The sequence below is a fragment of the Eubalaena glacialis genome, chromosome 18 (assembly GCF_028564815.1).
Source record: "Eubalaena glacialis isolate mEubGla1 chromosome 18, mEubGla1.1.hap2.+ XY, whole genome shotgun sequence".
Classification (NCBI taxonomy): domain Eukaryota; kingdom Metazoa; phylum Chordata; class Mammalia; order Artiodactyla; family Balaenidae; genus Eubalaena; species Eubalaena glacialis.
The window spans coordinates 13,682,746-13,709,094 of NC_083733.1; the positions used below are offsets into that span (position 1 = coordinate 13,682,746).

The window sequence follows — 26,349 nt, forward strand, 5'->3', positions numbered from 1 at the left end:
CTGGAGGAGCCACAGAAGCAGCCAGGGGCAGGAATGCACCCTGCCCTGGTTTAAGTGTGCAGTGATGTGCGTTTGCGGCGCCGCTGTGCCACGGGCCGGTGCTCTCAGCAACCCTGCCAGGCTGGTATGGTCCTTGCGCCCCACCCAGGTACCAGCGGGGAAGGGGAGGCTCAGAGCTAGAGCTAGAATTGGAATCCAGATGCCCTTGGTCGTTTTGAGGGGTTTGTGCCTTTCTAAAATGTGAAGGATCTCCCCAGGGTTGATGCTAACTCTGGTCCTACGTTGAAGGGTAGTTGAGAGAGGGAGCTGAGAGAGGAGAAGGGAATCAAGTAGCCAAGGAAACTCTTGGTGTATCCTGTCCTTCCCCATCCTGGCCTTGGGTGGGGTTTTTCCTCCAGCTTCTTGGGCTGAGTGTTTAGCTGACCTAGTTCTCCTTCTCTATTGGCATTTCAGCATCTGGCCCAAATGTCCTACTCATTCACTCAGATATTGTTCACCAGATGTTGTTGTCTTCTGTGTGCATAGGCTCTGGGGACACAGTGATGAGGTCAGAACAAGGCTCTGGAGGCCATTCTTACAAGATAACATACAAGTGAACACAGCAAGATAAATGCAGAAGTGCCCCAGGGAGTGTGACAGGGAATGACCTGGGCAGGTCAGAGAAGCCGCTCTATGCAGGTGATGTTTGAGTTGACAAGAAGGAGGCAGCTGGGCAGAAATCTGGAGTGGGACGTTCTGGGCAGACAGAACAGACGTAGTCCTTAAGGAGGAGTCGGTTTGATGTGTAGCTGGAGGTCAGTGTCTGCTTGGACAGTGGGTGGAGTTGGGGGAGGGGTCACCTTGCAGTGTTGGGGGAAGTCAGGGGGAGCAGTGAGGACTTATTCTAAGTGCAGATTCCAGGATGCTTCTGAAAATGAAAAATATGCTTTTCTCACCTTCTGTCTTTTGTGATTTGGGGGGCCTCTTGTTTGGAAACATATTTGAGGGACTCTCAGAACTGGAAGGAAGTATTGGTGCCCACCAGATCCCCTTTAGCCACTGTTGTACCTATTTCCGGGCTGTCACGAACAGCAGACCCCATGTCATTCTCTAAGCCACCTTGCCAGAGTTACTTGGTGGGGTCACACCCCCCGGGGCGGGGGAGGCCACTGACGAGTCAGGGGTATGAAAACCCAGCCGCCTTGCCCTAGGGTGGGAGGACTCTGGTGTTATTTATTTAGTTATTTATTTTTAATAAATTTATTTATTTATTTTGGTTGCGTTGGGTCTTCGTTGCTGTGCGCATGGGCTTTCTCTAGTTGTGGTGAGCGGGGGCTACTCTTCGTTGTGGTGCACAGGCTTCTCATTGTGGTGGCTTCTCTTGTTGCGGAACACGGGCTCTAGGCATGCGGGCTTCAATAGTTGTGGTGCGCGGGCTTTCAGTAGTTGTGGCTTGCGGGCTCTAGAGCGCAGGCTCACTAGTTGGGGCGCACAGGCTTAGTTGTTCCGCGGCATGTGAGATCTTCTGCGACCAGGGCTCGAACCCGTGTCCCCTGCATTGGCAGGCAGATTCTTAACCACTGCGCCACCAGGGAAGTCCTCTGGTGTTATTTAAAAATGCTTTAGCACCCCCAAGACCTGCCCTTCCTATCCTCTCCCCTCACTCCTTCACCTGAAAGTTTTCTCCGGCGAGCTCTCCCTCAATAACTCATATAAAAGCGAACCCCGTCTCAGGCTCTGCTTCTGGGGAAACCAAGCTTAGACAGGCCATTAGAGACCATGTGTTTTTTGGATTAGAAACTGAGGTTCTAGGTTTAGAAACTTCCAGCTCTGAAAGTCCCTAAAACTGTGTGATTTACTCACTCATGCAACGGGTTAGTGGCAGGGCCAGGCCCAGGAACTACCCAACAGCCAGAAGGCATCAGGGGTATGGGGTGAGGCCTGCTGGTGAATGTGGTGCAGAGCCAATTTCGCAGCTGTGGTTTACCAGCAGCTGTGCTCCCAGATGAAGCTTCATCTCAGGTAAGACCCCCTCTGCATGAACTGCTTCAGAGACTTTATGTTCAGAATTCCACCCTCTTTCTCCTGTATTAGAGTAGTTCACACTAAAGTGTGAAAGATTGGCAGCTCAGAGACAATGCATCCTGAAAAGAAGATGCTTGTTAACCCCAATAAATCCGTAATTCGATGGACTTTTTGTCAGGGTGGTAAAGTGAGTTGGAAGAATGCATACAGTGCAATTCTGTAGGGTTTTGAGGGCATGAGGGAGCCATATATCAGGAAATTCCTCAGCTTTCCCAAGGATCAGCTTCCCCACCCCCATTTCTGCTTCTCCTCACCCTCTTCTCCCCACAATCAGATACGTTGAGAAGTGCCGGTGTCTTCCTCAGGTTTCAACAGCAGTGCCTGTCAAAGGTGCGAGTCCCTGGAGGGGAAAGTGACTCACCTAAAGAAATAATTTGGCCAAAAGTGCATTTTTGTAAAGAACAGACTGGTGATTTGAGCTAAGCTCCCTGGTAAGTGACTGATTTCTCAGAAGCACAGAGGACTGTGTATGATTTAGTAAATTTCCACACCATTTTCTAGAGGGCTGGCATCACTTGCTGGCTCAGGCAGGTTTGTGATATAGGTCTGGGCACGGCAGGGAAGGCACTCCTGAGGAGTGGCAGCCTCCCTGGACAGGGTTTCACCTGGACGGGGTTTCACCTTACCGTCCAAGTGGCCTTGGGCAAGTCATTTACTTTTTCCCTGGCACAGCTTCCTCATCTAAACAAATGGAGCTGGGTATTCCAGAACCTTGGTCCTCAAAGTGTAGTCTGCAGACCAGGAGCATCTACAACACCTGGGAGCTTGTTAGAAATTCAGAGTCCTGTGTCCCACCCCAGACCTTATGAATCTGTATTTTAACAAGATTCCCAAACCATTTGTATACATATCACAGTTTGAGGAGCCCTGCTCTGGACAAGGCCACTCAAATGTAGTCCTTAAACCAGCTGCATCAGTATCACCCAAGCTTGTTAGAAATGTAAGTTCCTGAGCTCCAGACCTACTGAATCACATCTCTGAGGGTCGGCCCTAAAAGCCTGTGTTTTAACAGCCTCTCCAGGTGATTCTTAAGCATGCTGACCTTTGAGAAGCACCCTCAGTCAAGTAACATTTATTCTAGCAGAGGCTTGGCTGTAGAGCAGCTGTTGTATACAGAACTTGTTCGGTGCTGCTTTGCGGTTCTGGAAACGCTCACATTGCACTCCACATCAATTCTGGGACATTCTTTTGTCTTTATCTTGCTTTGCCAAAGAGAAAACTGAAGTTTAAGGGAGGTTAAGTGAGTTGCCCAAGATCTTTCTATCTCACAATGTCTTGTATAGCATTATTGACATAAGATATTTCTGGCAAAGTCAGCTGTTACAGGGTAATAAAACTCCTCATAAATATTTAAGATTACCTGTTGATAAATGACAGAGGCTCTTGGAACATGAGCTGGGATAGATTTTGTGGGTCTTGATCAAGGCTTAGGAGCTCATGAACTGCAGCTCTTCTTTTACAGTCTCTTGTGATCAGATGATATGTTCACATGGTTTAAACATCATATAATAAAGGACTATAGTCAAAGTTTTTCTTTCACTCTTGTTCCATAACCACCCCTTACCTTCCTCCCTCAGGTAACTGTTTTTGTTTTTTTTAATTAATTAATTTAATTTATTTATTTGGGCTGCGCCGGGTCTTAGTTGCGGCACACGGGATCTTCATCGCGCCACACGGGATCTTCATTGCGCCATGAGGGATCTTTTGTGGTAGCATGCAGACTTCTTAGTTGCGGCACACATACAGGATCTAGGTTCCCGACCAGGGATCGAACCCAGGCCCCCTGCATAGGGAGCGCAGAGTCTTACCCACTGGGCCACCAGGGAAGTCCTCCCCAGGTAACTGTTTTTAGTTTATTGGATTTAACCTAATTAAAGCTGATCCTTGGCAAAGCTGTGGAATCTCCTGATATATGGCTACCCTCATGACCCCCAAAATCTCTGAACTTACAGTATATGCATTTTTCCAATTCACTTTATTATCCTGACAAAAAGTCCATCAAATTACACATTTATTTTGGTTAACAAGCATCTTCTTTTACGGATGCACCATCTCTAAGAGGTTCTGAGCTGCCACTCTCTCACACTTTAGTGTGAATTATTCTAATACAGCATCTCTTTATACAAATACAAGCATATACAAATATGTATATATATATGTGTTCTATATAACATATATTAACTATATATAATAGCATATATCACATATATTTAATGCTTTGTCACCTCTGCCGACACAAGTTACAAACTAGAATACACGGTGCTGTTCTGTGCATTGCTTGTTTCACTGAATATATTACACAGTTCTATTGTGTGATAGCAGTTGTTTCCATTCTGTTATCACAGACATTGCTTGTATAGGTGGCGTTTTGCCAGTGCTTATTATATGTGCAGGATAAATTCCCAGAAATGAGATTGCTAGGTATCTGCATTTGTAATTTCAAGAGATATTGCCAGCTTGCCCTCCTTAAGTTAGTACCAATTTGCACCTCCACCAGCTTTGGTTGAGAAGTTACTGTTTTCTCACCTCTTTGTCAGCTCGTTAAATTGTCACATCATTGGATTTTTACCAATCTGATAGGTGAAAAACAGTGACTCAATTGAGTCTTTTTTTTTTTTTTTAATATTTATCTATTTATTTTTGGCTGCGTTGGGTCTTCGTTGCTGCGCGCGGGCTTTCTCTAGTTGCAGCGAGTAGGTACGGGGGCTACTCTTCGTGGTGGTGCCCGGGCTTCTCATTGCGGTGGCTTCTCTTGTTGCAGAGCACGGGCTCTAGGCACGCGAGCTTCAGTAGTTGTGGCTCGTGGGCTCTAGAGCGCAGGCTCAGTAGTTGTGGTGCATGAGCTTAGTTGCTCCGCGGCATGTGGGATCTTCCCGGACCAGGGATTGAACCCGTGTCCCCTGCATTGGCAGGCGGATTCTTAACCACTGCACCACGAGGGAAGTCCTCCTCAATTGAGTCTTCATTTAAATTTGTAATGAAAGTTTTAAACTTAGAATATGTGTTTACGAGCCATTTCTATCTCTTTTTCTTTGACTCTCTTACTATTAGTATTCTGCTTATTTTAAAAATTGGATTGTAGGGACTTCCCTGGCAGTCCAGTGGTTAAGACTTCGCCTTCCAATGCAGGGGGTGCGGGTTCTATCCCTGGTCCGGGAGCTAAGATCCCACATGCCTGGAGGCCAAAGAACCAAAACATAAAACAGAGGCAATATTGTAACAAATTCAATAAAGACTTTGGAAATGGTCCACATCAAAAAAAAATCGGAAGCCGCGCTCACAAAACAGAAGAGGCCGGAAGCGCATCTGGCTTTAGTCTCCCTTTCGCCCGCCGCCCGCGTCGGTCCTGAGCTCCGGCCGGTAACCCGCTGCCTCCCGTCGCTTGCACCATGGCCCTCAGCGATGCCGACGTGCAGAAGCAGATTAAGCACATGATGGCTTTTATTGAACAAGAAGCCAATGAGAAAGCAGAAGAAATAGATGCAAAGGCAGAAGAAGAGTTCAACATTGAGAAAGGTCGTCTTGTGCAGACCCAAAGGCTGAAGATTATGGAATACTACGAGAAGAAAGAAAAGCAGATTGAACAGCAGAAGAAAATTCAGATGTCTAATTTGATGAATCAAGCGAGGCTCAAAGTCCTCAGAGCGAGAGATGACCTTATCACCGACCTACTAAATGAAGCCAAACAGAGGCTCAGCAAAGTGGTAAAAGATACGACCAGGTACCAAGTGCTGCTGGATGGACTGGTCCTCCAGGGTTTGTACCAGTTGTTGGAGCCCCGAATGATCGTTCGTTGCAGGAAACAGGATTTCCCTCTGGTGAAGGCTGCGGTGCAAAAAGCAATCCCCGTGTACAAAATCGCCACCAAAAGAGACGTTGATGTCCAGATTGATCAGGAGGCCTACCTGCCTGAGGAAATAGCCGGCGGGGTTGAGATCTACAGCGGGGATCGCAAAATCAAGGTTTCCAATACCCTCGAAAGCCGGCTGGACCTCATAGCCCAGCAGATGATGCCCGAAGTGCGGGGAGCCTTGTTTGGGGCAAATGCCAACAGGAAGTTTTTGGACTAAGCCTGAGGGAGGTGGCGTCCGCCCGCTGTGTGACGTGCACGTTTCTGACGGTTGAAGAGACAAGACGGCCCGCGTAGCTTCCTCTTTGCTGTCCTCCTGTCCTGTCCTGTGTCTGTCGGTGGAAGCCCTGCTGTAGCGAACGCCCCGGCTGGTGGGAACCGACGGGCGAGAGTCTCACTTAGTACGATCGAGAAACCTTCCTCTAGCTTGTCTCCAAGTAACACAGCTTCCCGCTGTTCTGCAGCATGGAGGCGAGGGGTCTGGTGGTGGGTGCAAGAGTGTCCCCAGGCCTCCTGCTCTCCTGGGGTCCAGCCTCGGGGGGCGGGGTGGTGGGCTCTGGGGTCAGGTCTCCGCTCTCTGGGCTTCAAGTGCATGTGGGGCCTCGTTTCTTCCAGCAGCAGCAGCTTCAGTGTTACCTGTTTGGGCCTGGAAATGTCTGTAAATGTGATTTAAGATCTAAGCCGTGAATATGCTTTATTTATTAAAACATAACACGTAAAAAAAAAAAAAAAAAAAAAAAATCTTAAAAAAAAAAATTGTATGGTTGCCTTTTTCTTTATTTCTAGGAACTGATTATCTACTAGGGAAGGTTGGCCTTTTGCCTTTGATAAAAGTCATGTCTAACTTAGTGTTTCTCTTTTATTTTGTTGATGGTTGGTTGGTTTTGTTTGCATGCGTTTTTATTTTTTGCTGTCAAATTTATCAGTCATTTCTTTTACGGCTTCTGAATGTTGAATCATAGGTACAAAGGTCTGCCCCACTTCAAGATAACATGTTATTTATTTTCTTCTGTTATTTTACATCCAAATTTTGATCCATTTGGAATTTATCCTGAGGTATGCTGTAAGGTATAGATCCAACTTTTTTTTTTTTCAGATGGCTATATTTCCTCTGCTGAATTGAAAAGCTACTTTTATCGTAAGCTGTTTGTCATAAGCTTTTTTTCTCATACATATATGGGTCTGTTTCAGAACTTGCTACTCTTTTCCATTGGTTTCTCTGTCTATTCATGTTCATTCATGTTCACGGTTTTGCTTGCTACGGTTTACAATATTTAAAAATATCTTTTGGTGTATTGAAGGGCTGCCCCTTATTTTTAGATCTCTTTCAGGCTTCTCTTGCTTATTTGTTTTTCTGTTTGAACTTTGAAATCTAGTATATAATTACACACACACATGTTGGTGTTTTTACTGGAATTGCTTTAATAAAAACTGAAGTATAACACACATACAGGAAAGGGAACAAATTGTAAGTATACGGCTTGATGAATCATCATATAGTAAAGTGAACTATTACCCAGATCTGGAACTGGAGCAGTACCAGCATGCAGAAGCCCCCCTCCGGTCCCCAAGCAGTTATTACTACATCGCCCTCTTCCAAAAGGTAATTATCATCCTCATTTCTTATGTCATAGATTAGTTTTGATTTTTTTTAAAACTTTATATAAATGGATTCTTTTGTATTTGGCTTCTTTTGCTCAACATTATATTTGTGAGGTTTTTTAAGTCTGTCCTCCTACTGATGGACAATTAAGTTGTTCCCAGTTTTTGGCTATCATGAATAATGCTGCCATGAACATTGTAACACATGGCTTTTGGTGCCCCTATATCTACATTTCTGTTGGATATTTACTTACGAGAGAACTTATACATGGGATATGCATATGTTCAACTTCAGAAAATACTGCCAAACTGTGTTCCAAATAGATATGTAACCATTTACCCTTCTTCCAGTGGTATCTGAGAATTCCAGTTATTCCTAGTTCCTGCAACAATTGGTTTTGTTGGTCATCTGGATTTTACTTACTCTGGTGTGTGTGTAGTGGTAATTAATTGTGGTTTTAATTTTCACTTCTGTAATGACTAATGAGGTTAAGCACTTTAAAATATGTATTTGTTGGCTATTTAAATATTCTCTTTCGTGAAATGTATTGGGATTGCTTCAAATTTATACATTAACTTCAGAGAATGGACATATTGATGATGTTGGATGTTCCTATCCAGGAACATGGTATGTCTTTCCATTTGTTTAAATCTTCTATGTCCTTTAGTATTGTTTGCAGTGTTTTGGTATGGATCTTGCACATTTTTTGATAGGTTTATTCCTAGATATTTTATGTTTTTTATGGAGTCTTTTCTAACTGGCTATTGTTTGTAGTAGTTTCTTTTTTTTTTTTTTTTTTAATTTTAATTTTTATTTTATTTTTATTTTTGGCTGTGTTGGGTCTTCGTTTCTGTGCGAGGGCTTTCTCCAGTTTTGGCAAGCGGGGACCACTCTTCATCACGGTGCGTGGGCTTTCTCCAGTTTTGGCAAGCGGGGACCACTCTTCATCACGGTGCGCGGGCCTCTCACTGTCGTGGCCTCTCTTGTTGTGGAGCACAGGCTCCAGACGCGCAGGCTTAGTAGTTGTGGCTCACGGGCCCAGTTGCTCCGTGGCATGTGGGATCCTCCCAGACCAGGGTTCGAACCCGCGTCTCCCACACCGGCAGGCAGACTCTCAACCACTGCGCCACCAGGGAAGCCCCTGTAGTAGTTTCTTAATTGATTCTTTTAGCTGTTCTAAGCTTAGAATCATTTCATCTATAAATAGAAATATGTTTCCAATTCCAATTCCTCCTATGCAATTCTTTACTTTTTGTTTTTTTAATTGCGATATAATTGACATATAACATTGTATTCATTTTGGGTGTACAAAATAATGATTCCACGTATGTATATGTGTGAAATGATTACCACAATAAGTTTGGTTAACATTCGTCACAAGTAGTTACAATTTTTTTCTTATAATGAGAACTTTTAAGATTTGCTCCTTTAGTAACTTTCAAATATACAATGCAGTATTGTTAACTATAGTCACCGTGCTGTACATTATATTCCTTCATCCAATTATTTTATCTCTCATTTCTTTAACTTATCTAATTGCACTGGCTAGTACCTCCTGTACAGTGATAGTGTGCACATGTGTGTTATATCTGACTTTAGTGGGAATGCGTCTAGTGTTTGGTGTTTTCTAGTTAAGCAAAATGCTGGCTTTTGACTGAGATTTATATATTTTATCTTATTAAGGAATTATCCATTGATTCCTACTTCGGGATTTTTTATCAGGAAAGTGTGTTTTTTGTCAAATTTTGTCAAATGCTTATTCAACATTTATGGATTTCCTGGGATCTATCATTATGTTATACTATATTAAGAAGTTTCTGGGAGTTCCCTGGTGGACTAGTGGTTAAGATTCTGGGCTTTCATGGCCGTGGCCTGGGTTCAGTCCCTGGTCAGGGAACTAAGATCCTGTGAGCCGTGCAGTACAGCCAAATAAAAAAAAAGAAGTTTCTTAATATTGAACCATCCCTGTACTCCTGGAGTAAATTCCCCTTGGTCTTTTCTTTCTTTCTTTTTTGGCCACGCCATGTGGCTTGCAGGTTATTACTTCCCTGACTAGGGATTGAACCCGGGCCACCGAAGTGAAAGTACCAAGTCCTAACCACTGGACCACCAGGGAATTCCCTCCCTTCGGTTTTTGGTTTGTTTTTTTTAAGGAATCAGTTTTCTTTTTTTTTAAAATTATTTATTTATTTATTTATGGCTGTGTTGGGTCTTCGTTTCTGTGCGAGGGCTTTCTCTAGTTGCGGCAAGCGGGGGCCACTCTTCATCGCGGTGCGCGGGCCTCTCATTATCGCGGCCTCTCTTGTTGCGGAGCACAGGCTCCAGACGTGCAGGCTCAGTAGTTGTGGCTCACAGGCCTAGTTGCTCCGTGGCATGTGGGATCTTCCCAGACCAGGGCTCGAACCCGTGTCCCCTGCATTGGCAGGCAGATTCTCAACCACTGCGCCACCAGGGAAGCCCTCCCTTTGGTTTTTGAATGTGCTGTGCCACCCTACTGGAGACGGTTCTTTGACTGAGCCAACAGCTACTGTGGACTCCTCTGGAGAGGGTCTAGGGACATGTACAGAGTCAGTACGTATGGACTGAAGTGTCCTTTCCTAAAGTAAGGAACCATTGGTTTGATTCTTTTTTAGCAAACCCAGCTCCAAACTCCTTCCTGGTGTAATGGACAACAGAAACTGGGGTTTTGGGAATCCCCTGGTGGTCCAGTGGTTAGGACTCTGTGCTTTCACTGCCGTGGGTCCGGGTTCAATCCCTGGCCAGGAAACTAGGATCCCACAAGCCATGTGGTGCAGCAAAAAAAACAACAAAAAAACCCCGACAACTGGGGTTTTCCATCCAGTTGGGAAAAAATGCATGTTTCTGATCTTAGCCTTTTTTTCAGTTTAGCTCTGTTGTCATTTGGTTAACTTTCATCTCAAAACGAAACAAAACAAAACATTCCAAAACCCAAAAAACAAAATTAAACAACCTTAATCCTGTTACACTCAGTTTTTGTTTATATAATGCTTTGGAGGATGTCCCAGTAGACTTTGGGACTCACTGCTCTATTGTTTCTCAAGAAGGGAAAATAGTTGAAGGAGTCTGGATATTTAACAAACCTTTGGGTTCTCAGTCACTGGGGAATCCAGTGCCCAATCCAAAGAAGAGGCATCCACTTGGCAGTGCAGCCAGTGGTTAAGACTTCCAGGCCAATTTGTCTGGGCTCAAATCCCTCCTCTGTGTACTGCTGTGTGACCTCAGACAAGTTATATCACCTCTCTGGTCCTCAGTGCCCTCATCGAAAATTAAAGATAATAATGGTCCTACCTCTAGCCTTGTTGTGAGGATTCGGTGAGTTCATGCCTGGCAAGTTCCTTGGCCATAAATGTGGGGGATCCGGAATGGGGATCAGAGCATCCAGTGCAGATTGGGCCAGGTGGTCTTTTCATTCAGTGACCTTCCTGACCTTTGCTGATGCCAATCCTCATGCAGATATCTGCCGGTGTGCTTAGACAAGTGACTGGCAAGTTCTCAGGGTCAGGGGCTTCTAAGATGAAGCAAAATAATGAAATAAAAATTCCCCTTTTGTAAGTGTCTGGGCTGCAGAAAGCAAAGGAGTGGAAGATTCCTTAAGGTTGATATTTCAGATAATAAATTTGTGAGTTACTGAAGAGCTGAGTTAAGGCTCTTGGCCCCTAATCAGGCTTTTCTGCAGCCTTTAATTCTGAGGCTTGGACCTCCCTCAGAAGTGGGTTGGCTCATTTTTGAATGGGGCATCTGCAGGGTGGCTTTCTTGGGTAGTGCTGCCTGTAGTCCCCATGGTATTTGTGTCTGAGAGGGTAAAAGAGGCATTTTGCTGTGGGCAGAGGGAACAGATGCGGAGGGTGGTTGAGTGTGAAGGGAGAGCCATTGGGAGGGAGGGGCTCCCTGGGCAGTGCCCTGGTTCTCCCACTAAATGTGGATTCTGAACAGCATTGCCTGGCTCTCCTTCAGGTGTTCTGTCTAATTTGGTGAAGCAGAAGCCAAAGGAAGCCTCATCACCAGCTTGCTGTTTCCAATGAGCTATTTGCAATTTAAAAAATTGTAGTATAATTACTTAAAATAAAAGGCACAGACCTTAAACATTCTGTTTGATGGTTTGTTAGTTTCCTAGGGCTACCGTAACAAAGTACCACAAATTTGGTGGCTTAAAAGAACAGAAGTGTGTTCTCTCACAGGCCTGGAGGCTAGAAATCCAAAATAAAGGTGTCAACAGGGCCATGATTTCTTTGACCTTTCATTGCCTCTTCCTGGCTTCTGGTGGTTGCTCACAATTCCTTGGCTTGTGGACATGTCATTCTGATCTCTGTCTCGATCGTCACATTGTATTCTCCCTGTGTGTCTCTATTTTCTCTTCTTATAAGGACGCCAGTCATTGGATTAGGGCCTTCTGTAATCTGCTATGACTTCACTCTAATTTAATGAATTAAATCTGCAAAGCCCTTATTTCCAAGTAAGGTCACATTCTAAGATTCCAGTGGACATGAATTTTGGGGGGACACTATTCATCCCAGTACAGATGGCTTTTGACAATTGTGTATACCCAGGTGACCACCACCCCAGTCAAGAACCAGGATATTTCCATCACTATGGATTTGCTCATGCCCCTTTCTAGTCAGTTCCTACCACTACCACCCACCCTAGACAATCACTGTTCTGATTTCTGTAACTGTAGATTAGTTTTTTGCCTGTCCTTGCATTCGAGTAAATGGAATTATGTAGCATGTGCTCTTTCATGTCTGGCCTCTTTTGCTCAAAATGTTTTTGAGATTCATCCATGCTGTTGCATGGATCACCAGTTTGTTCCTTTTTCTTGCTGAGTAGTCTTCCGCTGTGTGATTATACCACAGTTTGTATATCCATTCTTCTGTTGATGAACGTTTAGATTGTTTTCAGCTTTTGGAACTGCATATTATTCATAGCATGAATATAGTAGCAATGCACATTCTTGTTTGTTCTTTTTGTGGACATAGATCTTGATTTTTCTCGGTTAATACTAGGAGTAGGATTGCTGCTTCATAGGGCAGGTGTATATTTCACTTTATTAGAATTGCCAAACAGTCTTCCAAAATGATTGTATGCTCCCAAGGGCGATGTGTAAGAGTTCCAGTTGCTTCGTATCCTCATGAACTCGGTTACTTTCTTGGTGGTAGTTATTTTCTTTGATGCATAGAGAGGATAACTCTCTGCAGAGGTTTCCATCCACAGAGCTGTCGAGCTAAAGGCCCTCCAGCTACTGACTTCTGCTTCACTCCTTTTTGTTTTGTTTTGTTTTCTTTTTTATCGTGTTGCTCCAAGGAAGCTTTCAGGCAAAAAGGTCTGCTGGAGTCCCTTTGTCCACTGTCCCTTTTTTCTGAGAAGAGCAGAAGTATGGACCCTCCACACTCTGTTCTTCTACTCTTGAGTCTCCTTGCTTGTTGGAGGTCAGAAGTTGAAGGTCAGAGTTTGGAGATCAGAGGTTGGAGTCCTTTAGAAGGACGTCAGCAACTTTCTTGAAGCAGGAGCTGCTCAGAGTGTTCAGGGGTCCCATGTGGCTAGTGCCACACTGTGTTTGTTTCTTTCTTTCACAGTCAAGTATTTTGTTCACAGATCTCTATTGATGGTACAAAAGCAACAGCAATAAAGGAAATCATTCAAAAATAAAAGAGAGAAGTTCACTGGTCTTGGAATATATTTGGAGAGTGGGGGTGGATAAGTTGCCTTTAAAGTTAAAACTGTAAAATTACTACATAATAAAAGCCTGTGCTTTGAAAAAATAAAAAGGAGAAAGCTTAAGTTTTCCAAAACCCATCTTTACTGCTATTTATAATAGTGAATAATAATAATAGTAAATACTGAGCTACTGCATACCATCCCATGTTCTAAGTTTTCCATATATAGAAACGGTAAATAGTCCCATAACGCTTTGAGGTCAGAATTTTGTATCAAGGCCATTTTACAGATGAGGAACCTGAGGCGAGAAGAGAATGCTGACCTCTCCCAAGGCAAGGTGGAGCCAGAATTTGAACTCAAGGGTTCTAGCTTCAGAGTCTGTACATATCTTACCTGCACATTTTTTCCTTAGGGTCATTCACATTTTGGAAACCTAGTCACATTTATTTAAAAAGGAAACATTATATCACTACCATAAATGGGAGATCCATATCACTTGCCAAAGATAGATGATAACTATAAAAACAAATACTCTGATAACAACATTATTCTAACTTATTCCTATTGTTTCTCCCCCCAACACCATTTTTTTTTTTTTTATGGTTTGTGCTTTTGGTGTCAAATATAAGAAAATTTTGCCCAACTCAAAGCCATAAATATTTTCTCCTAGAATTTTTATAGTTTTAGGTTTTGCAATTATGTCTATGATCCATTTCAAGTTATTTTTATGCATGGTGTGAGATAAGGGTTATGCTTAATTTTTTTTTTTAAGTAAGGATTTCCAGTAGTTTCTGCAGCATTGGTTGAAAAGACTCCCTTTCCATGTCTTCTCTGAGTCTGACTTTTCCCCGGGAATGGGAGGATTAATTCTCGCAGTCGCTACAAGGAGAAAAAGGTATAATCATTGTGCTACACTGGATATATACCCATTGGCACACGGTCAGGACTCAATAAACAGCAATTAGTTCTCAGATTATGGTAACTGCTTTCCTGTGGTTTGGCATTTAAGTTGTTTCCAGTTTTCTTTCTTCAAGTGTAAACAGCAATGCAATGGATATTCCAAGCGTACTGCTTTTTTTTTCTTTAAAATTATTTTAGAGTATATTTCCACATCTTAATCCATACTACAATTAGTGTTAGAAGTGTTTGGATTCATGCACTCTGCCAGAAGCCAGAAGCCAGAAGCCATGCATTGCTTTTGAATTAGCTCTGCTTCTAACTAGAGGGAGCTCCTTGGGAGTGCTAAGAACTGGAATCATCACCTTCCCTGGCAACCCCCTCCCACCATCCCCAGTGGGTATTTTCTCATCTTCCCTTTAGCTGCACACACTTTCCCATGATACTGTTTTCTACTCATTTATTTACCTCCTTGCCTCCCCCACTGGCCTGTATACCTCTTACTGGAATCACACCTTACCAGTTCCCAGCACAGTGGCTGCACATAGTAGGTGCTTAATAAATGTTGACTGTAAGAACAGCATGCAGCACAGCATGAACTAGTACTGCCGCTGGGTCTGTGGACTTCTCCGAGATGAGCTTTCTGATAACATTGTTCTTTTAGCACTGGTGCTTTCGTTCCAAGACATCTCATCATTTAAACAGCGTTCTCTAAGTGTGGATTATGTGCCATTAGTTAATGTTGGATGGTGTAACATGGTACTTGGATCCTGCATTAGATAACATTGAATCCCAGAGTGAGGAAATTTCTTTTCAGTTCTTTTTCAATCCTTCTTACTTCTCTAGGACAGGGTTTCTCAGCCTCAGCTGAGAAACAAACAATTCTTTGCTGTGGGGCGGCTGCCCTGTGCAGGGTAGAATGTTTACAGCATCCTGACCTCCACCCACTAGATGCCAGTAGCGCCGCCACCCCCAGTTCTGACAACCAAAGATATTTCTAGGCATTGCCAAATGTCACCTGGGGGACAAAATCCACCTCCCAGCTGAGAATGACTGCTCTAGGAGAAAGACTCAGTTTGGTGCTAATATATTTCAAACACCTCTCTAACCCTTGCTAGTCTCCCTTTTCCAAAAAGAGAGAACAGATCCCTAGTTCAGCAGGCAATGCTTTCTCACTCGAATTTACATTATTTTGCTCTCCTTGATGTTACCTTCTCATTTTGGCAAGTTAGAATTGTTTTCCTCTCAAAGTAAGTGTTATGAAGTTTTCTTTACAAATAAATTTCAGTAAAAAGGTGAGTGAGTATAGAGAAATATACCTCAAACATGTAGATATGGCCCAAATAGCTCTGTGCTAGACACCTGGTTCTAAGGAAACGTTGAGTAGTGCATCTTCCTGTTTCAGTGCTTCTGTCGTCTGCAGCACTGGGCAGGCTTTTATGTTTTTCTTTTTTAAAATTAATTAATTAATTAATTTTTTGGCTGTGTTGGGTCTTCATTGCTGCGTGCGGGCTTTCTCTAGTTGCGGTAAACGGGGGCTACTCTTCGTTTTGGTGTGCGAGCTTCTCATTGCGGTGGTTCCTCTTGTTGTGAAGCATGGGTTCTAGGCACACGGGCTCTAGTTGTGGCTCGTGGGCTTTAGAGCGCAGGCTCAGTAGTTGCGGCGCACGGGCTTAGTTGCTCCATGTGGGATCTTCCCCGACCAAGGATCGAACCCGTGTCCCCTGCATTGGCAGGAGGATTCTTTTTTTTTTTAAACATCTTTATTGGAGTATAATTGCTTTACAATGGTGTAGCAGGTGGATTCTTAACCACTGCGCCACCAGGGAAGTCCAGGTTTTTATGTTTTGCTTCACCTAAGTCAATACTCCAGCTTGGTAGATGCCCTAGGGATCTGGTGTAGGTGCCAAGCCTCCCAGACGTGCTAACACTGATCACACACATGCAGCACCTGTCAGACGTGTACTGCCTGCTACAGGCATTTGGTCTGTGGACCCAGGAGTGAGTCTTAGTTGATAAAATCATTCAGGTAGCTTTGGATTACAAGGGTAAAGGCAGTGCATGTCTGGATGCCAGCCAATCTTCTTCTGAGAAGCAGGCATTTGAAAACAAATCGCACAGGCCTGGAGACTTTCTGATTTCATAGAGAGGTCAGACGTGGGAGGAAAGTACACTATGTCATTCATATCAGATATCTTGGCAAAGCTGCTGACCTGCTACTGACTCTGCTTGCCTCATGGGAAAAGGCTTGATCAGATAGCCATGTGAGTGAGAATATCACACTTGGCAACCCTTGATGAATTAATGGGTCTAGGCATTAAGCATTGGTAGATATCAACATCAGAAAAGAGTGAAAACCAGACATTACCTCCTGTTGGGAGAACCCAGCACCACGTGTAGTCGTGACAAAGGATTTAAGCTTGAGTCTGATCCAACCCCCAATGTGCAAAAGCAGAGAACAAAGGAACGTGTTGAATTGCACAACACGTTGTGCAGATGAGTGTGCAGACTGGGAGCACTCTGGTACGCTTATCCTGGGTTCTTTAACAGATGAATTGTAAAAGAATGGGATGGAGGAGAAATCCTGTAGATTGTAGATTAAAAGAGGCTTAAAAGATATGAAATTTTAAAAATGGGCAAGGCTGAAAACTAAACTATACTGTCTAGGGAGGCACACTTGGTTGATAAAACCAGAAAGAAAGCCAGCAAGGTGATTGCTGTAATAATTAGGATGCTGGTTACTTTTTTGGCGAGCTATAGTTGAGATGGGGCTCATGGAGGACCTTTTAGGGTGGCTGAGTGGGTTCCATTCCTTGATTTCATGGTAGATATAAAGTTTGTTTATCTTATAATAATTCATTAAACTATACATTTGTTTTCTGTTACCTCTCTGTTTTATTTTAAAATAGTTTTTAAAAAGCAAGGTGCAAAAGAATATGTGTAAAATGCCACCTTTTGTAGGCAAAAAGAGGAAATATGAAAAATATGCTTGTATTTTAAAATGTAAACAATGTAAGAATAAACCAAAAACTAATAAAAATATTTATCAGGGAGGGGGAAATAAGGGGGGGGAGAAAGATAGACCTTTCTGAACATGGCTTTTATAGTTTTTACTTTGGAATGTTGTGTTTTATATAATTAAAACACAGAATTTAAAACAAATCTCTAAAAATAAGAAACAAATGGAAATACATGATCTTTTGGGTTTTTTAATATTTATTTTATTTATTTGGCTTTGTGGGATCTTCATTGTGGCATGCAGGCTCTTTAGTTGCAGCATGCAGGAGCTTTAGTTGTGGCACGTGGGCTCTTTAGTTGCGGCATGTGGGATCTAGTTCCCTGACGAGGGATAGAACCTGGGTCCCCTGCATTGGGAGTGCAGAGTCTTAACCACTGGGCCACTAGGGAAGTCCCAGAAATACATAATCTTTTGACTATACATTCCCATTGGGAATATAACGTAAGATGAAAGAACCACAAAGAAATCTTAAACTGCACAGACTTGTTTTATTGTTGTCAGTGTTACTATTGAAATATTTTGAAACTTCTATATATATGAAAGGATAAAGAAAATAATTATCTTAAGTGTCATTAAGAAACAAGATTTTCAGCACAAAAGAGATGCAAATAACAATCTAAAGAAGTTTAAAAACCTTATAATTCTGGGACTTCCCTGGTGGTACGGTGGTTAAGAATCCACCTGCCAATGCAGGGGACATGGGTTCGAGCCCTGGTCTGGGAAGATTCCACATGCCGTGGAGCAACTAAGCCCGTGTGCCACAACTACTGAGCCTGCGCTCTAGAGCCCGTGCACCACAACTACTGAGCCCGCGTGCCACAACTACTGAAGCCCGTGCGCCTAGGGCCCATGCTCTGCAACAAGAGAAGCCACCGCAATGAGAAGACCCCGCACCGCAACGAAGAGTAGTTCCTACTCACTGCGAGTACAGAAAGCCCACACACAGCCACAAAGACCCAATGCAGCCAAAAATAAATAAATAAATAAATAAAATTAAAAAACCCCGAATTTCCTAGGTCTATTCACATAAACACTGAAAACCCAGTAGTAATGAGCGCCTGTAGTATTCAGGCTGTGGTTTCTAAGTACCAATTCCCACTAAAAGAATTCCTTGGAAAAGTAGCTGATTTCTATCTAGTCTGAGGCAGAAAATGTACAAGATGAGCCTGGAACCCCCAGTCATGGCTGAAATCAAGGAAGCTATTGAAGACTACTGGAGTCTCTCAGTAGGACAGGAACCCACTGGAAGGAGCTCCCACCAGCCAAATGATGAAATAATTCAAATGTTAAAAAGAGTAAAAAACAACCACTTTGGAAAATAGGCTGGCAATTTCTTACTGTTTAAATCTCCAGCTATCACCCAGCCACTCACTCTTAGGTATTTACCTAAGAAAAATAAGAACACATGTCCACAGAAAGACCTGTATGCAAATGTATGTGACAGCTTTATTCATATTTGCAAAAACCTGGTACAGTGGAAAACTACTCAGTAATAAAAGGAAGAGCGGACTTCCCTGGTGGTCCAGCGGTTAAGACTCCCTGCTCCCAATGCAGGGAGCCCAGGTTCGATCCCTGGTCAGGGAACTAGATAGATCCCACATGCCGCAACTAAAGATCCCACATGCTGCAACTAAGACCCAGTGCAGCCAAATAAATAAATAAATAAGTAAATATTTTTTAAAAAGTAAAAGGAAGAGACCACTGACAGACTTTAGCAACATGGAAGGATACCCAACACATTTGCTAAGTGAAAGAAGACAGGACAGAAATAACAACATATTATATGATACCATTTATGTAATATTCTGGAAAAAATAAAACCCCAGGAACAGAAATGAAGTGATTGCCAGAGGTGTGGGGTGGGGAAGAGGATTGACTGCTAAAGGATACAGGGGACCTTTCTGGGGTGATAATAATGTTCTACATCTTGAATAATGTGTTGGTGTATATAGTTGTGGAAACTCATCAAAGAGGCTGAACTTTAGTGTACATCGATTATACCTCAGTGAACCTGACTTTAAAGTAACTTCAATGGATTGAAATCTAAAAATTAAAAAATTAATGAATTCAAAGTGATACTGAAAAATCATCATTAATTACCTTTGGAAGATGTTAGGGAACAACTCATTCTGAAAGCTGGTAAATAAGGGGAAAGAATCAAGCTTTTATCCTGCTTTTTCTACCCAGACCAAATTTTAAGATAAGAAAATAGAGGAGGAAGGAAAGTTCTACTTTATAAAAGAATCACAGTAATAAATATAGAAGAGGAGATAGAATAAGAAAGTCACCACCTAAGGAAATTACTGGATCAAGGCTATAATCATGAGTACCTGATGAAAGGTAAAATGTTGATGGAGAACTTTATAATGGATGGATCATGGAGCAAGAACATGACATTAGCTCATTAAAGTGGGACAAACAGAACTTCTGTGCTTCCTGATGTAATGCAGCACCTCCTATGGAAATTATACCTGAGCCCAATGAAGCTTCCTGATCTAAATATTATAAATACAGAGATAAATATGTTAAATGACATTCCAGGGGTGCAATTATCCAAATCCAGAATGTGGTACAACTACAGGACAAGTGACCCAGTTTCTTCAACAAAAACAAAAAGGGAAAAATAAATTATTATAGATTAAAATGTCTTAAGAGTTCAAAACTTACCAGAAAGCTACAGAAGTCAAGACAGTGTGGTATTGGCATAAAGATATACATATAGGGACTTCCCTGGCGGTCCAGTGGTTAGGACTTAGCGCTTTCACTGCCAGGGCCCAGGTTCAATCCCTGGTTGGCGAACTAAGATCCGGCAAGCTGTGTGGCGAGGCCAAAAATAAATAAATAAATAAAAATAAATAAATATATACATATAGATCAATGGAATAGAATTGAGAGTCCGGAAATAAATCCATATCTATTTATGCATTTGTGGTCAACTGATTTTCAGTAAAGATGCCAAGGCCATTCATTGGGGGAAAGAATAATCTTTTTAAAAACTAGTGCTGAGGGCTTCCCTGGTGGCGCAGTGGTTGAGAATCTGCCTGCCAATGCAGGGGACACGGGTTCGATCCCTGGTCTGGGAAGATCCCACATGCCGCGGAGCGACTAGGCCCGTGAGCCACAATTACTGAGCCTGCGCGTCTGGAGCCTGTGCTCCGCAACAAGAGAGGCCGCGATAGTGAGAGGCCCGCGCACCGCGATGAAGAGTGGCCCCCGCTCGCCGCAACTAGAGAAAGCCCTTGCACAGAAACGAAGACCCAACACAGCCATAAATAAATTAAAAAAAAAAAACAAAAAAAACTAGTGCTGAGGACTTCCCTAGTGGCTCAGTGGTTAAGAATCCACCTGCCAACGCAGGGGACACGGGTTTGAGCCCTGGTATGGGAAGATTCCCACATACCACAGAGCAAGTAAGCCCATGTGCCACAACTGCTGAGCCTGCACTCTAGAGCCCTCGAGCCACAACTGCTGAAGCCTGCACGCCTAGAGCCTGTGCTCTGCAACAAGAGAAGCCACCACAATGAGAAGCCTGTGCACCGCAACAAAGAGTAGCCCCTGCTCGCCACAACTAGAGAAAGCCTGCGTGCAGCAACAAAGACCCAATGCAGCCAAAAATAAATAAATAAATAAATTTATTTTAAAAAACCCAAAAAAACAAAACTAGTGCTGGGACAACTGGATAGCCACATGCAAAAGAATGAAGTTGGGCTCTTGCCTCACACCATATACAAAAATTAACTCCAAATGGATCAAAGACCTAAATACAAGAGCTAAAACTATAAAATTCTTAGAATAAAACACATGTATATCTTTGTGCCCTTGGATTAGACACTAGTTTCTTAGATATGACACCAAAAAGCATAAGTAACCAAAAAATAGGAAAATAAATAAAAAATAAATTGGACTTCATCAAACTTAAAAAGTTTTGTGCATCGGGAACACTATCAGGAAAGTGAAAAGACAACCCACAGAACGGGAGAAAATATTTACAAATCATACATCTGATAAGAGTCTAGTACCCAGAATACATAAAGAACTCTTGTAACTCAAAAATAAAAAGATAAACCAGTTTAAAAAAATAGGCAAAGGATTTGAATAAACATTTCTCCAAAGAAGATATACAAATGGCCTATAAGCAGGTGAAAAGATGCTCAACATCTTTTCAGTCATCAGGAAAATGCAAATCAATACCACAATGAGATACCACTTCATACCCACTAGGATGGTTGTAATGAAAAAGATAGATAATAACAAGTGTTGGTGAGTATGTAGAGAAATCAAAACCCTCGTACATTGCTGATGGGAATATAAAACGGTGTAGCTGCCTTGGAAAGCAGACTGGCAGTTCCTCAAAAAGTTAAACGTAGAGTAGCCATATGACCCAGCAACCACATTCCTAGGAATATACCCAAAGAGAACTGAAAACATACACCAACACAAAAACTTGTACACGAATCTTCATAGCAATATAACTCATAATAGCCAAAAAATGAAAACAACCCAAATGTCCATCAATTGATGAATGGATACAGAAAATGTGGTATATCCATACATTAGAATATTATATTACAATAAAAAGGAATGAAGTACTGGTTCCGGTGGTAAGATGGTGGCTGCTGCAGGGTGTGATGTGGTAATGGCAGCAACTGAGCCAGAGCTGCTCAACCACAAAGAAATGAAGAAGGAAACAGTCTTTCAAGGAGCAAGAAGGTGCATACTATGTCAAGAAAGATTACAATGATGCTTATTATATATAGATATCTATATACAGCTATTATATGTAGATATACTCTTTCTATATATATATAGTAGCCATGTGACGTGTGTGTGTGTAATGGAATACTACTCAGCCATAAAAAAGAATGAAATAATGCCATTTGCAGCATCATGGAAGGACCTAGAGATTATCATACTAAGTGAAGTAAGTCAGGAAGAGAAAGACAAATACCATATATCACTTATATGTGGAATCTAAAATATGATACAAATGAACTTATTTACAAAACAGAAACAGACTCACAGACATAGAAAACAAACTTACGGTTACCAAAGGGGAAAGGGGGTGGGGGAGGGATAAATTAGGAGTTTGAGAGTTCAAGGCATTCTTTGGCAGTCCTGGGAGTTTTGAAGCATCTGGTCCAGGGATTTTTTTTTTTTTTTCAGTTTGACAAATGAAACTATTTAGAACCCAGAAAATGCAGACTTGTGCAGTTTAAACCTGGAATGTGGACGCAGGTCACCTCCTCCCTTCATCACGTCTCCATGTACTTAGAGCGGTTTTGTTTTCTTAGTTGGATACCCTGTGCCAGTGTGAGTGGGGTGAAGGAAAGGGAGCCAGACTAAAGACTACAGGTAGGGGAGGGAGGCAGAGAGTGAACAGGGAGACAGCTTGTGAATTTTTGTTTTACTGTTTAAATTTATTAAAAAAAGAAAGAAAATTGAGAATAAAATGTTTCACCCTTATTTAAAAAAAAAAAGGAATGAAGTGCTGATAGATGCTATGTCTTAGCCTGCTCAGGTTGCCATAATAATATACCATAGCTTTCCGGACGGCGGGGACGGAGGTGGGCCTGGCGGGTCCGCGCGGCCTCCGGGCTGGAGCCCAGGTCCCCGCCCACCCCAGTGCCCGCTGCCGCCGGCCGAGCCCCGCGCCTCCGTCCTGGGTCCCGGTGGCCGGAGGTGCGCCCGGGTCCGCGGGACAGGCGGGCGCAGAGGTCGCCTGTGTTGGGGGGTGGGGTGCGGCGAGGTTCCCGCGCCTCCATGGCGCCCCAGCCCGTGGGCTGGGGCGCCACGGCTTGCTGTGCTCTCCGCACTCTGCCGGCTTGAAGCCTCGAGAACACGGCTAGGCAGCAGTAGTTTAATGGGGCGTTTGCCTCCTGGGAACGAGGGGCCTGCTGGGGTCTCAGTTCTTGGCTGGCCCCGGAAGACGAGGTTGCCAGGTGTGTGACGGCAGCAGGTAGGAGTGAGCCGCTGGTGCAGTGATGAGCAGGAAAGGAAGGATGGTGGCTGTTGGCCTGTGAACCTAGGCAAGAATGACCAGCCAACACAATCCAGACCAAGGTCCGTGGGCCCAGCTCGGTCCTGTGCGGCTGGTCAGTGGAACAGACCTGCAGGTGTGGCTCTTGTCACTCTAGGACTGGCTTCAGGACAGATCCAGCTGATGAGCCCAGGGCACCGTCCTCAGTTCTCCAGGAGAGTGCGCCGGAGTGGAGCCAGGGGGGTGTGTGCAACTCAGCACGGCGGCCACGCATGTCCAGTCTGCCTGCAAGGGCAGTGGGGAGCCGGGGAAAATCATGGCCTTGGGAATGTCCTCTGATGAAAAAGAACCTGCGGGCTTATAAAATAACTTGTGTGTGGAACGTTGGTGTGTTGAAAAGCAGTTCTGTGTGCTGTTCCCCCTTGGTGTGGATCAGCAGTGCTGAGGCAGCAGGCGTGACACAGAAGTGTGAGCAGAGACCGTCTGGAATCCCCAGACTCCAGGGAAACTAGAGGTGACAGCCAGCCTAGTGAAGAGGACAGGAGTTGGGGCCGGTGGCGGCAGCCCAGCAGGCGCCCCTCGTCTCAGGGCCCTAATGTTGGCTCCAGCCGGGTGATCAGGGGAGCCACGAGGTCTTCTGGGCGAGCAGAGCCCACAGTCCTGAGCTGTTCTTCGCTGTGTTTGGGTCATCTCCCCACATCCAAGGGGAGAAAGCTAGATGAGTTTAAGAATTAGTGCTTTAAGAATGTGGATCTCACAGTTGAAACCTTGGAACATGTGTTTTCAGCCCAAGGTGTTAAAGTGAATGGAAGGATTCAATGCCTTTTCAAGGAAGGTGTCTCCATGTGGGCAGAACTAGAGAATAAATGGGTCTTGAATATATACCATAGACTGGGTGGCTTAAACAACAGAAATTTATTTTCTCACAGTTCTGGGGGCTGAAGTCCAAGATGAGGGTACCAGCATGGTTGGTTTCTGGTGAGTGCTCTCCCCTTGGGTTGCAGACAGCCACCTTCTGGATGTATGCTCACGTGACCTCCTTTTTGTGGGATCATGGAGAGAGAGAGAGAGAGAGAACAAGCTCTCTGGTGTCTCTTCTTATAAGGGCACTAATCCTGTCATGAGGGCCCCACCTTCAGGACCTCATCCAGCCCTAATTACCTCACAAAGACCCCATTTCCAAATACCATCACATTGGGGGTTAGAGCTTCAACACAGGAATTTGGCAGAGGCACAAACATTCAGTTTACATGATGAATGAACCCTGAAAATATTATGCCAAGTGACAGAAGCTGGTCACAAAGGATCACATATTATAAGATTCTATTTACATGAAAGGTCCAAAATATGCTAATCCATAGAGATAGAAAGCAGATTAGTGGTTGCCAGGGGCTAGGGGGAAGAGGAAATAAACAGTGATTGCTGATGACTACAGAGTTTATTTTTAGGTTGGTGAGAATGTTCTGGAATTAGATTATGGTAATTGTTGCACAACTTTGTGAATATACTAAAAATCTCCACTGAATTGTGCCCTTCAGAATGGCAAACTTTATGACATGTGAGTTATATCTTAATTAATTAATTAATTATTTTTTTTAGGTTTTTTTTTTTTTTTTTGATGTGGACCATTTTTAAAGTCTTTATTGAATTTGTTACAATATTGCTTCTGTTATATGCTTTGGTTCTTTGGCCACGAGGCATGTGGGTTCTTAGCTCCCCGACCAAGGATCGAACCCCCATCCCCTGCGTTGGAAGGTGAAGTCTTAACCACTGGACCGCCAGGGAAGTCCCTTAAAATTTTTTTTAAAAAGAAAGGAAAAAAGACATAGAGACCCATCAATCAGTGGACCAGCTTACTGGGCTCTTAATTCAAAGAAAGCAACTTAAAAAAAGACATTTTTTAAACAACCAGGGAAAATTGAATGTGGATTCTTTTTTTTTTTTAATTTATTTTTTATTGATGTAACATTGGTGTATAATATTACGTTTCATGTATGCAGCATTATATTTCTACTTCTGTATACACTACAGCCTGCTGACCACCAAAAATTTAGTTTCCATCCATCACCATACAGTTGCCAACCATATAGTTACAACATATGTTACCCATTTTGCCCTTCTCACCCTTCCGCTCTGGTAACCACTACTCTGTTCTCTGTATCTACATGTTTGTTTTTGTTTGGTTTGGTTTGTTCGTTTGTTTTTTATATTCCACGTGAGCAAAATCATATGGTATTGTATTTCTCTGACTTATTTCACTTAGCATGATACCCTCAAGGTGCATCAGTGTTGTCACAGATGGCAAGATTTCGTCTTTTTAATGGCTGAGTGGTATTCCATTGTATATATAATATATGCCACATCTTTTTTTTTTATTTTTATAACTTTATTTATTTATTTATTTATTTACTTTTGGCTGTGTTGGGTCTTCGTTTCTGTGCAAGGGCTTTCTCTAGTTGTGGCGAGCGGGGGCCACTCTTCATCGCGGTGCACGGGCCTCTCACTGTCGCGGCCTCTCTTGTTGCGGAGCACAGGCTCCAGACGCGCAGGCTCAGTAGTTGTGGCTCACGGGCCTAGTTGCTCCGTGGCATGTGGGATCTTCCCAGACCAGGGCTCGAACCCGTGTCCCCTGCATTGGCGGGCAGATTCTCAACCACTGCGCCACCAGGGAAGCCCCACATCTTCTTTATTTATTCATCCGTTTATTGGCACTTAGGTTGTTTCCATATCTTGGCTATTTAAAATAATGCTATGATGAGCATAGGGGTGCATATTTCTTTTCAAATTAGTATTTTCATATTGTTTGGATAAATACCTAGAAATGTTGGGGGGAGTTCCCTGGTGGCACAGGGGTTAAGAATCTGCCTGCCAATGCAGGGGACACAGGTTCGAGCCCTGGTCCGGGAAGATCCCACATGCCATGGAGCAACTAAGACCGTGCACCACAACTACTGAGCCTGTGCTGTAGAGACCACGGGCCACAACTACTGAGCCTGCGTGCCACAGCTACTGAAGCCCGCACGCCTAGAGCCCGTGCTCTGCAACAAGAGAAGCCACTGCAATGAGAAGCCCGTGCACCGCAACGAAGAGTAGCCCCCGCTCGCTGCAACTAGAGAAAGCCCGCAAGCCAGCAATTAAGACCCAACGCAGTCAAAAAAGAAAGAAAGGAAGGAAGAAAGAAAGAAAAAAAAAGTTATATTAAAAAAAAAATACCCAGAAGTGTTGGGAATTCTCTGGTGGTCCAGTGGTTAGGACTCTGTGCTTTC

The 26,349-nt window shown here is 43.4% G+C and overlaps 2 protein-coding genes across 4 annotated transcripts in view; both read left to right on the top strand.

Moving 5' to 3' along the window:
* The window catches only part of IL34 (interleukin 34), a 65,048-nt gene that overhangs the window by 23,895 nt on the left and 14,804 nt on the right, over positions 1–26,349 (top strand). The gene's annotated exons all lie outside the window — the stretch shown is intronic.
* LOC133078119 (V-type proton ATPase subunit E 1) lies at positions 5,350–6,614 on the top strand. Its single transcript, XM_061173030.1, has one exon. It carries the CDS (start codon positions 5,454–5,456, stop codon positions 6,132–6,134), a length of 681 nt encoding a protein of 226 aa, XP_061029013.1. The 5' UTR covers positions 5,350–5,453; the 3' UTR covers positions 6,135–6,614.

Bases quoted from the DNA above. Each gene is read 5' to 3' on its own strand.
- LOC133078119 (XM_061173030.1), top strand. From the start codon at position 5,454: ATGGCCCTCAGCGATGCCGACGTGCAGAAGCAGATTAAGCACATGATG.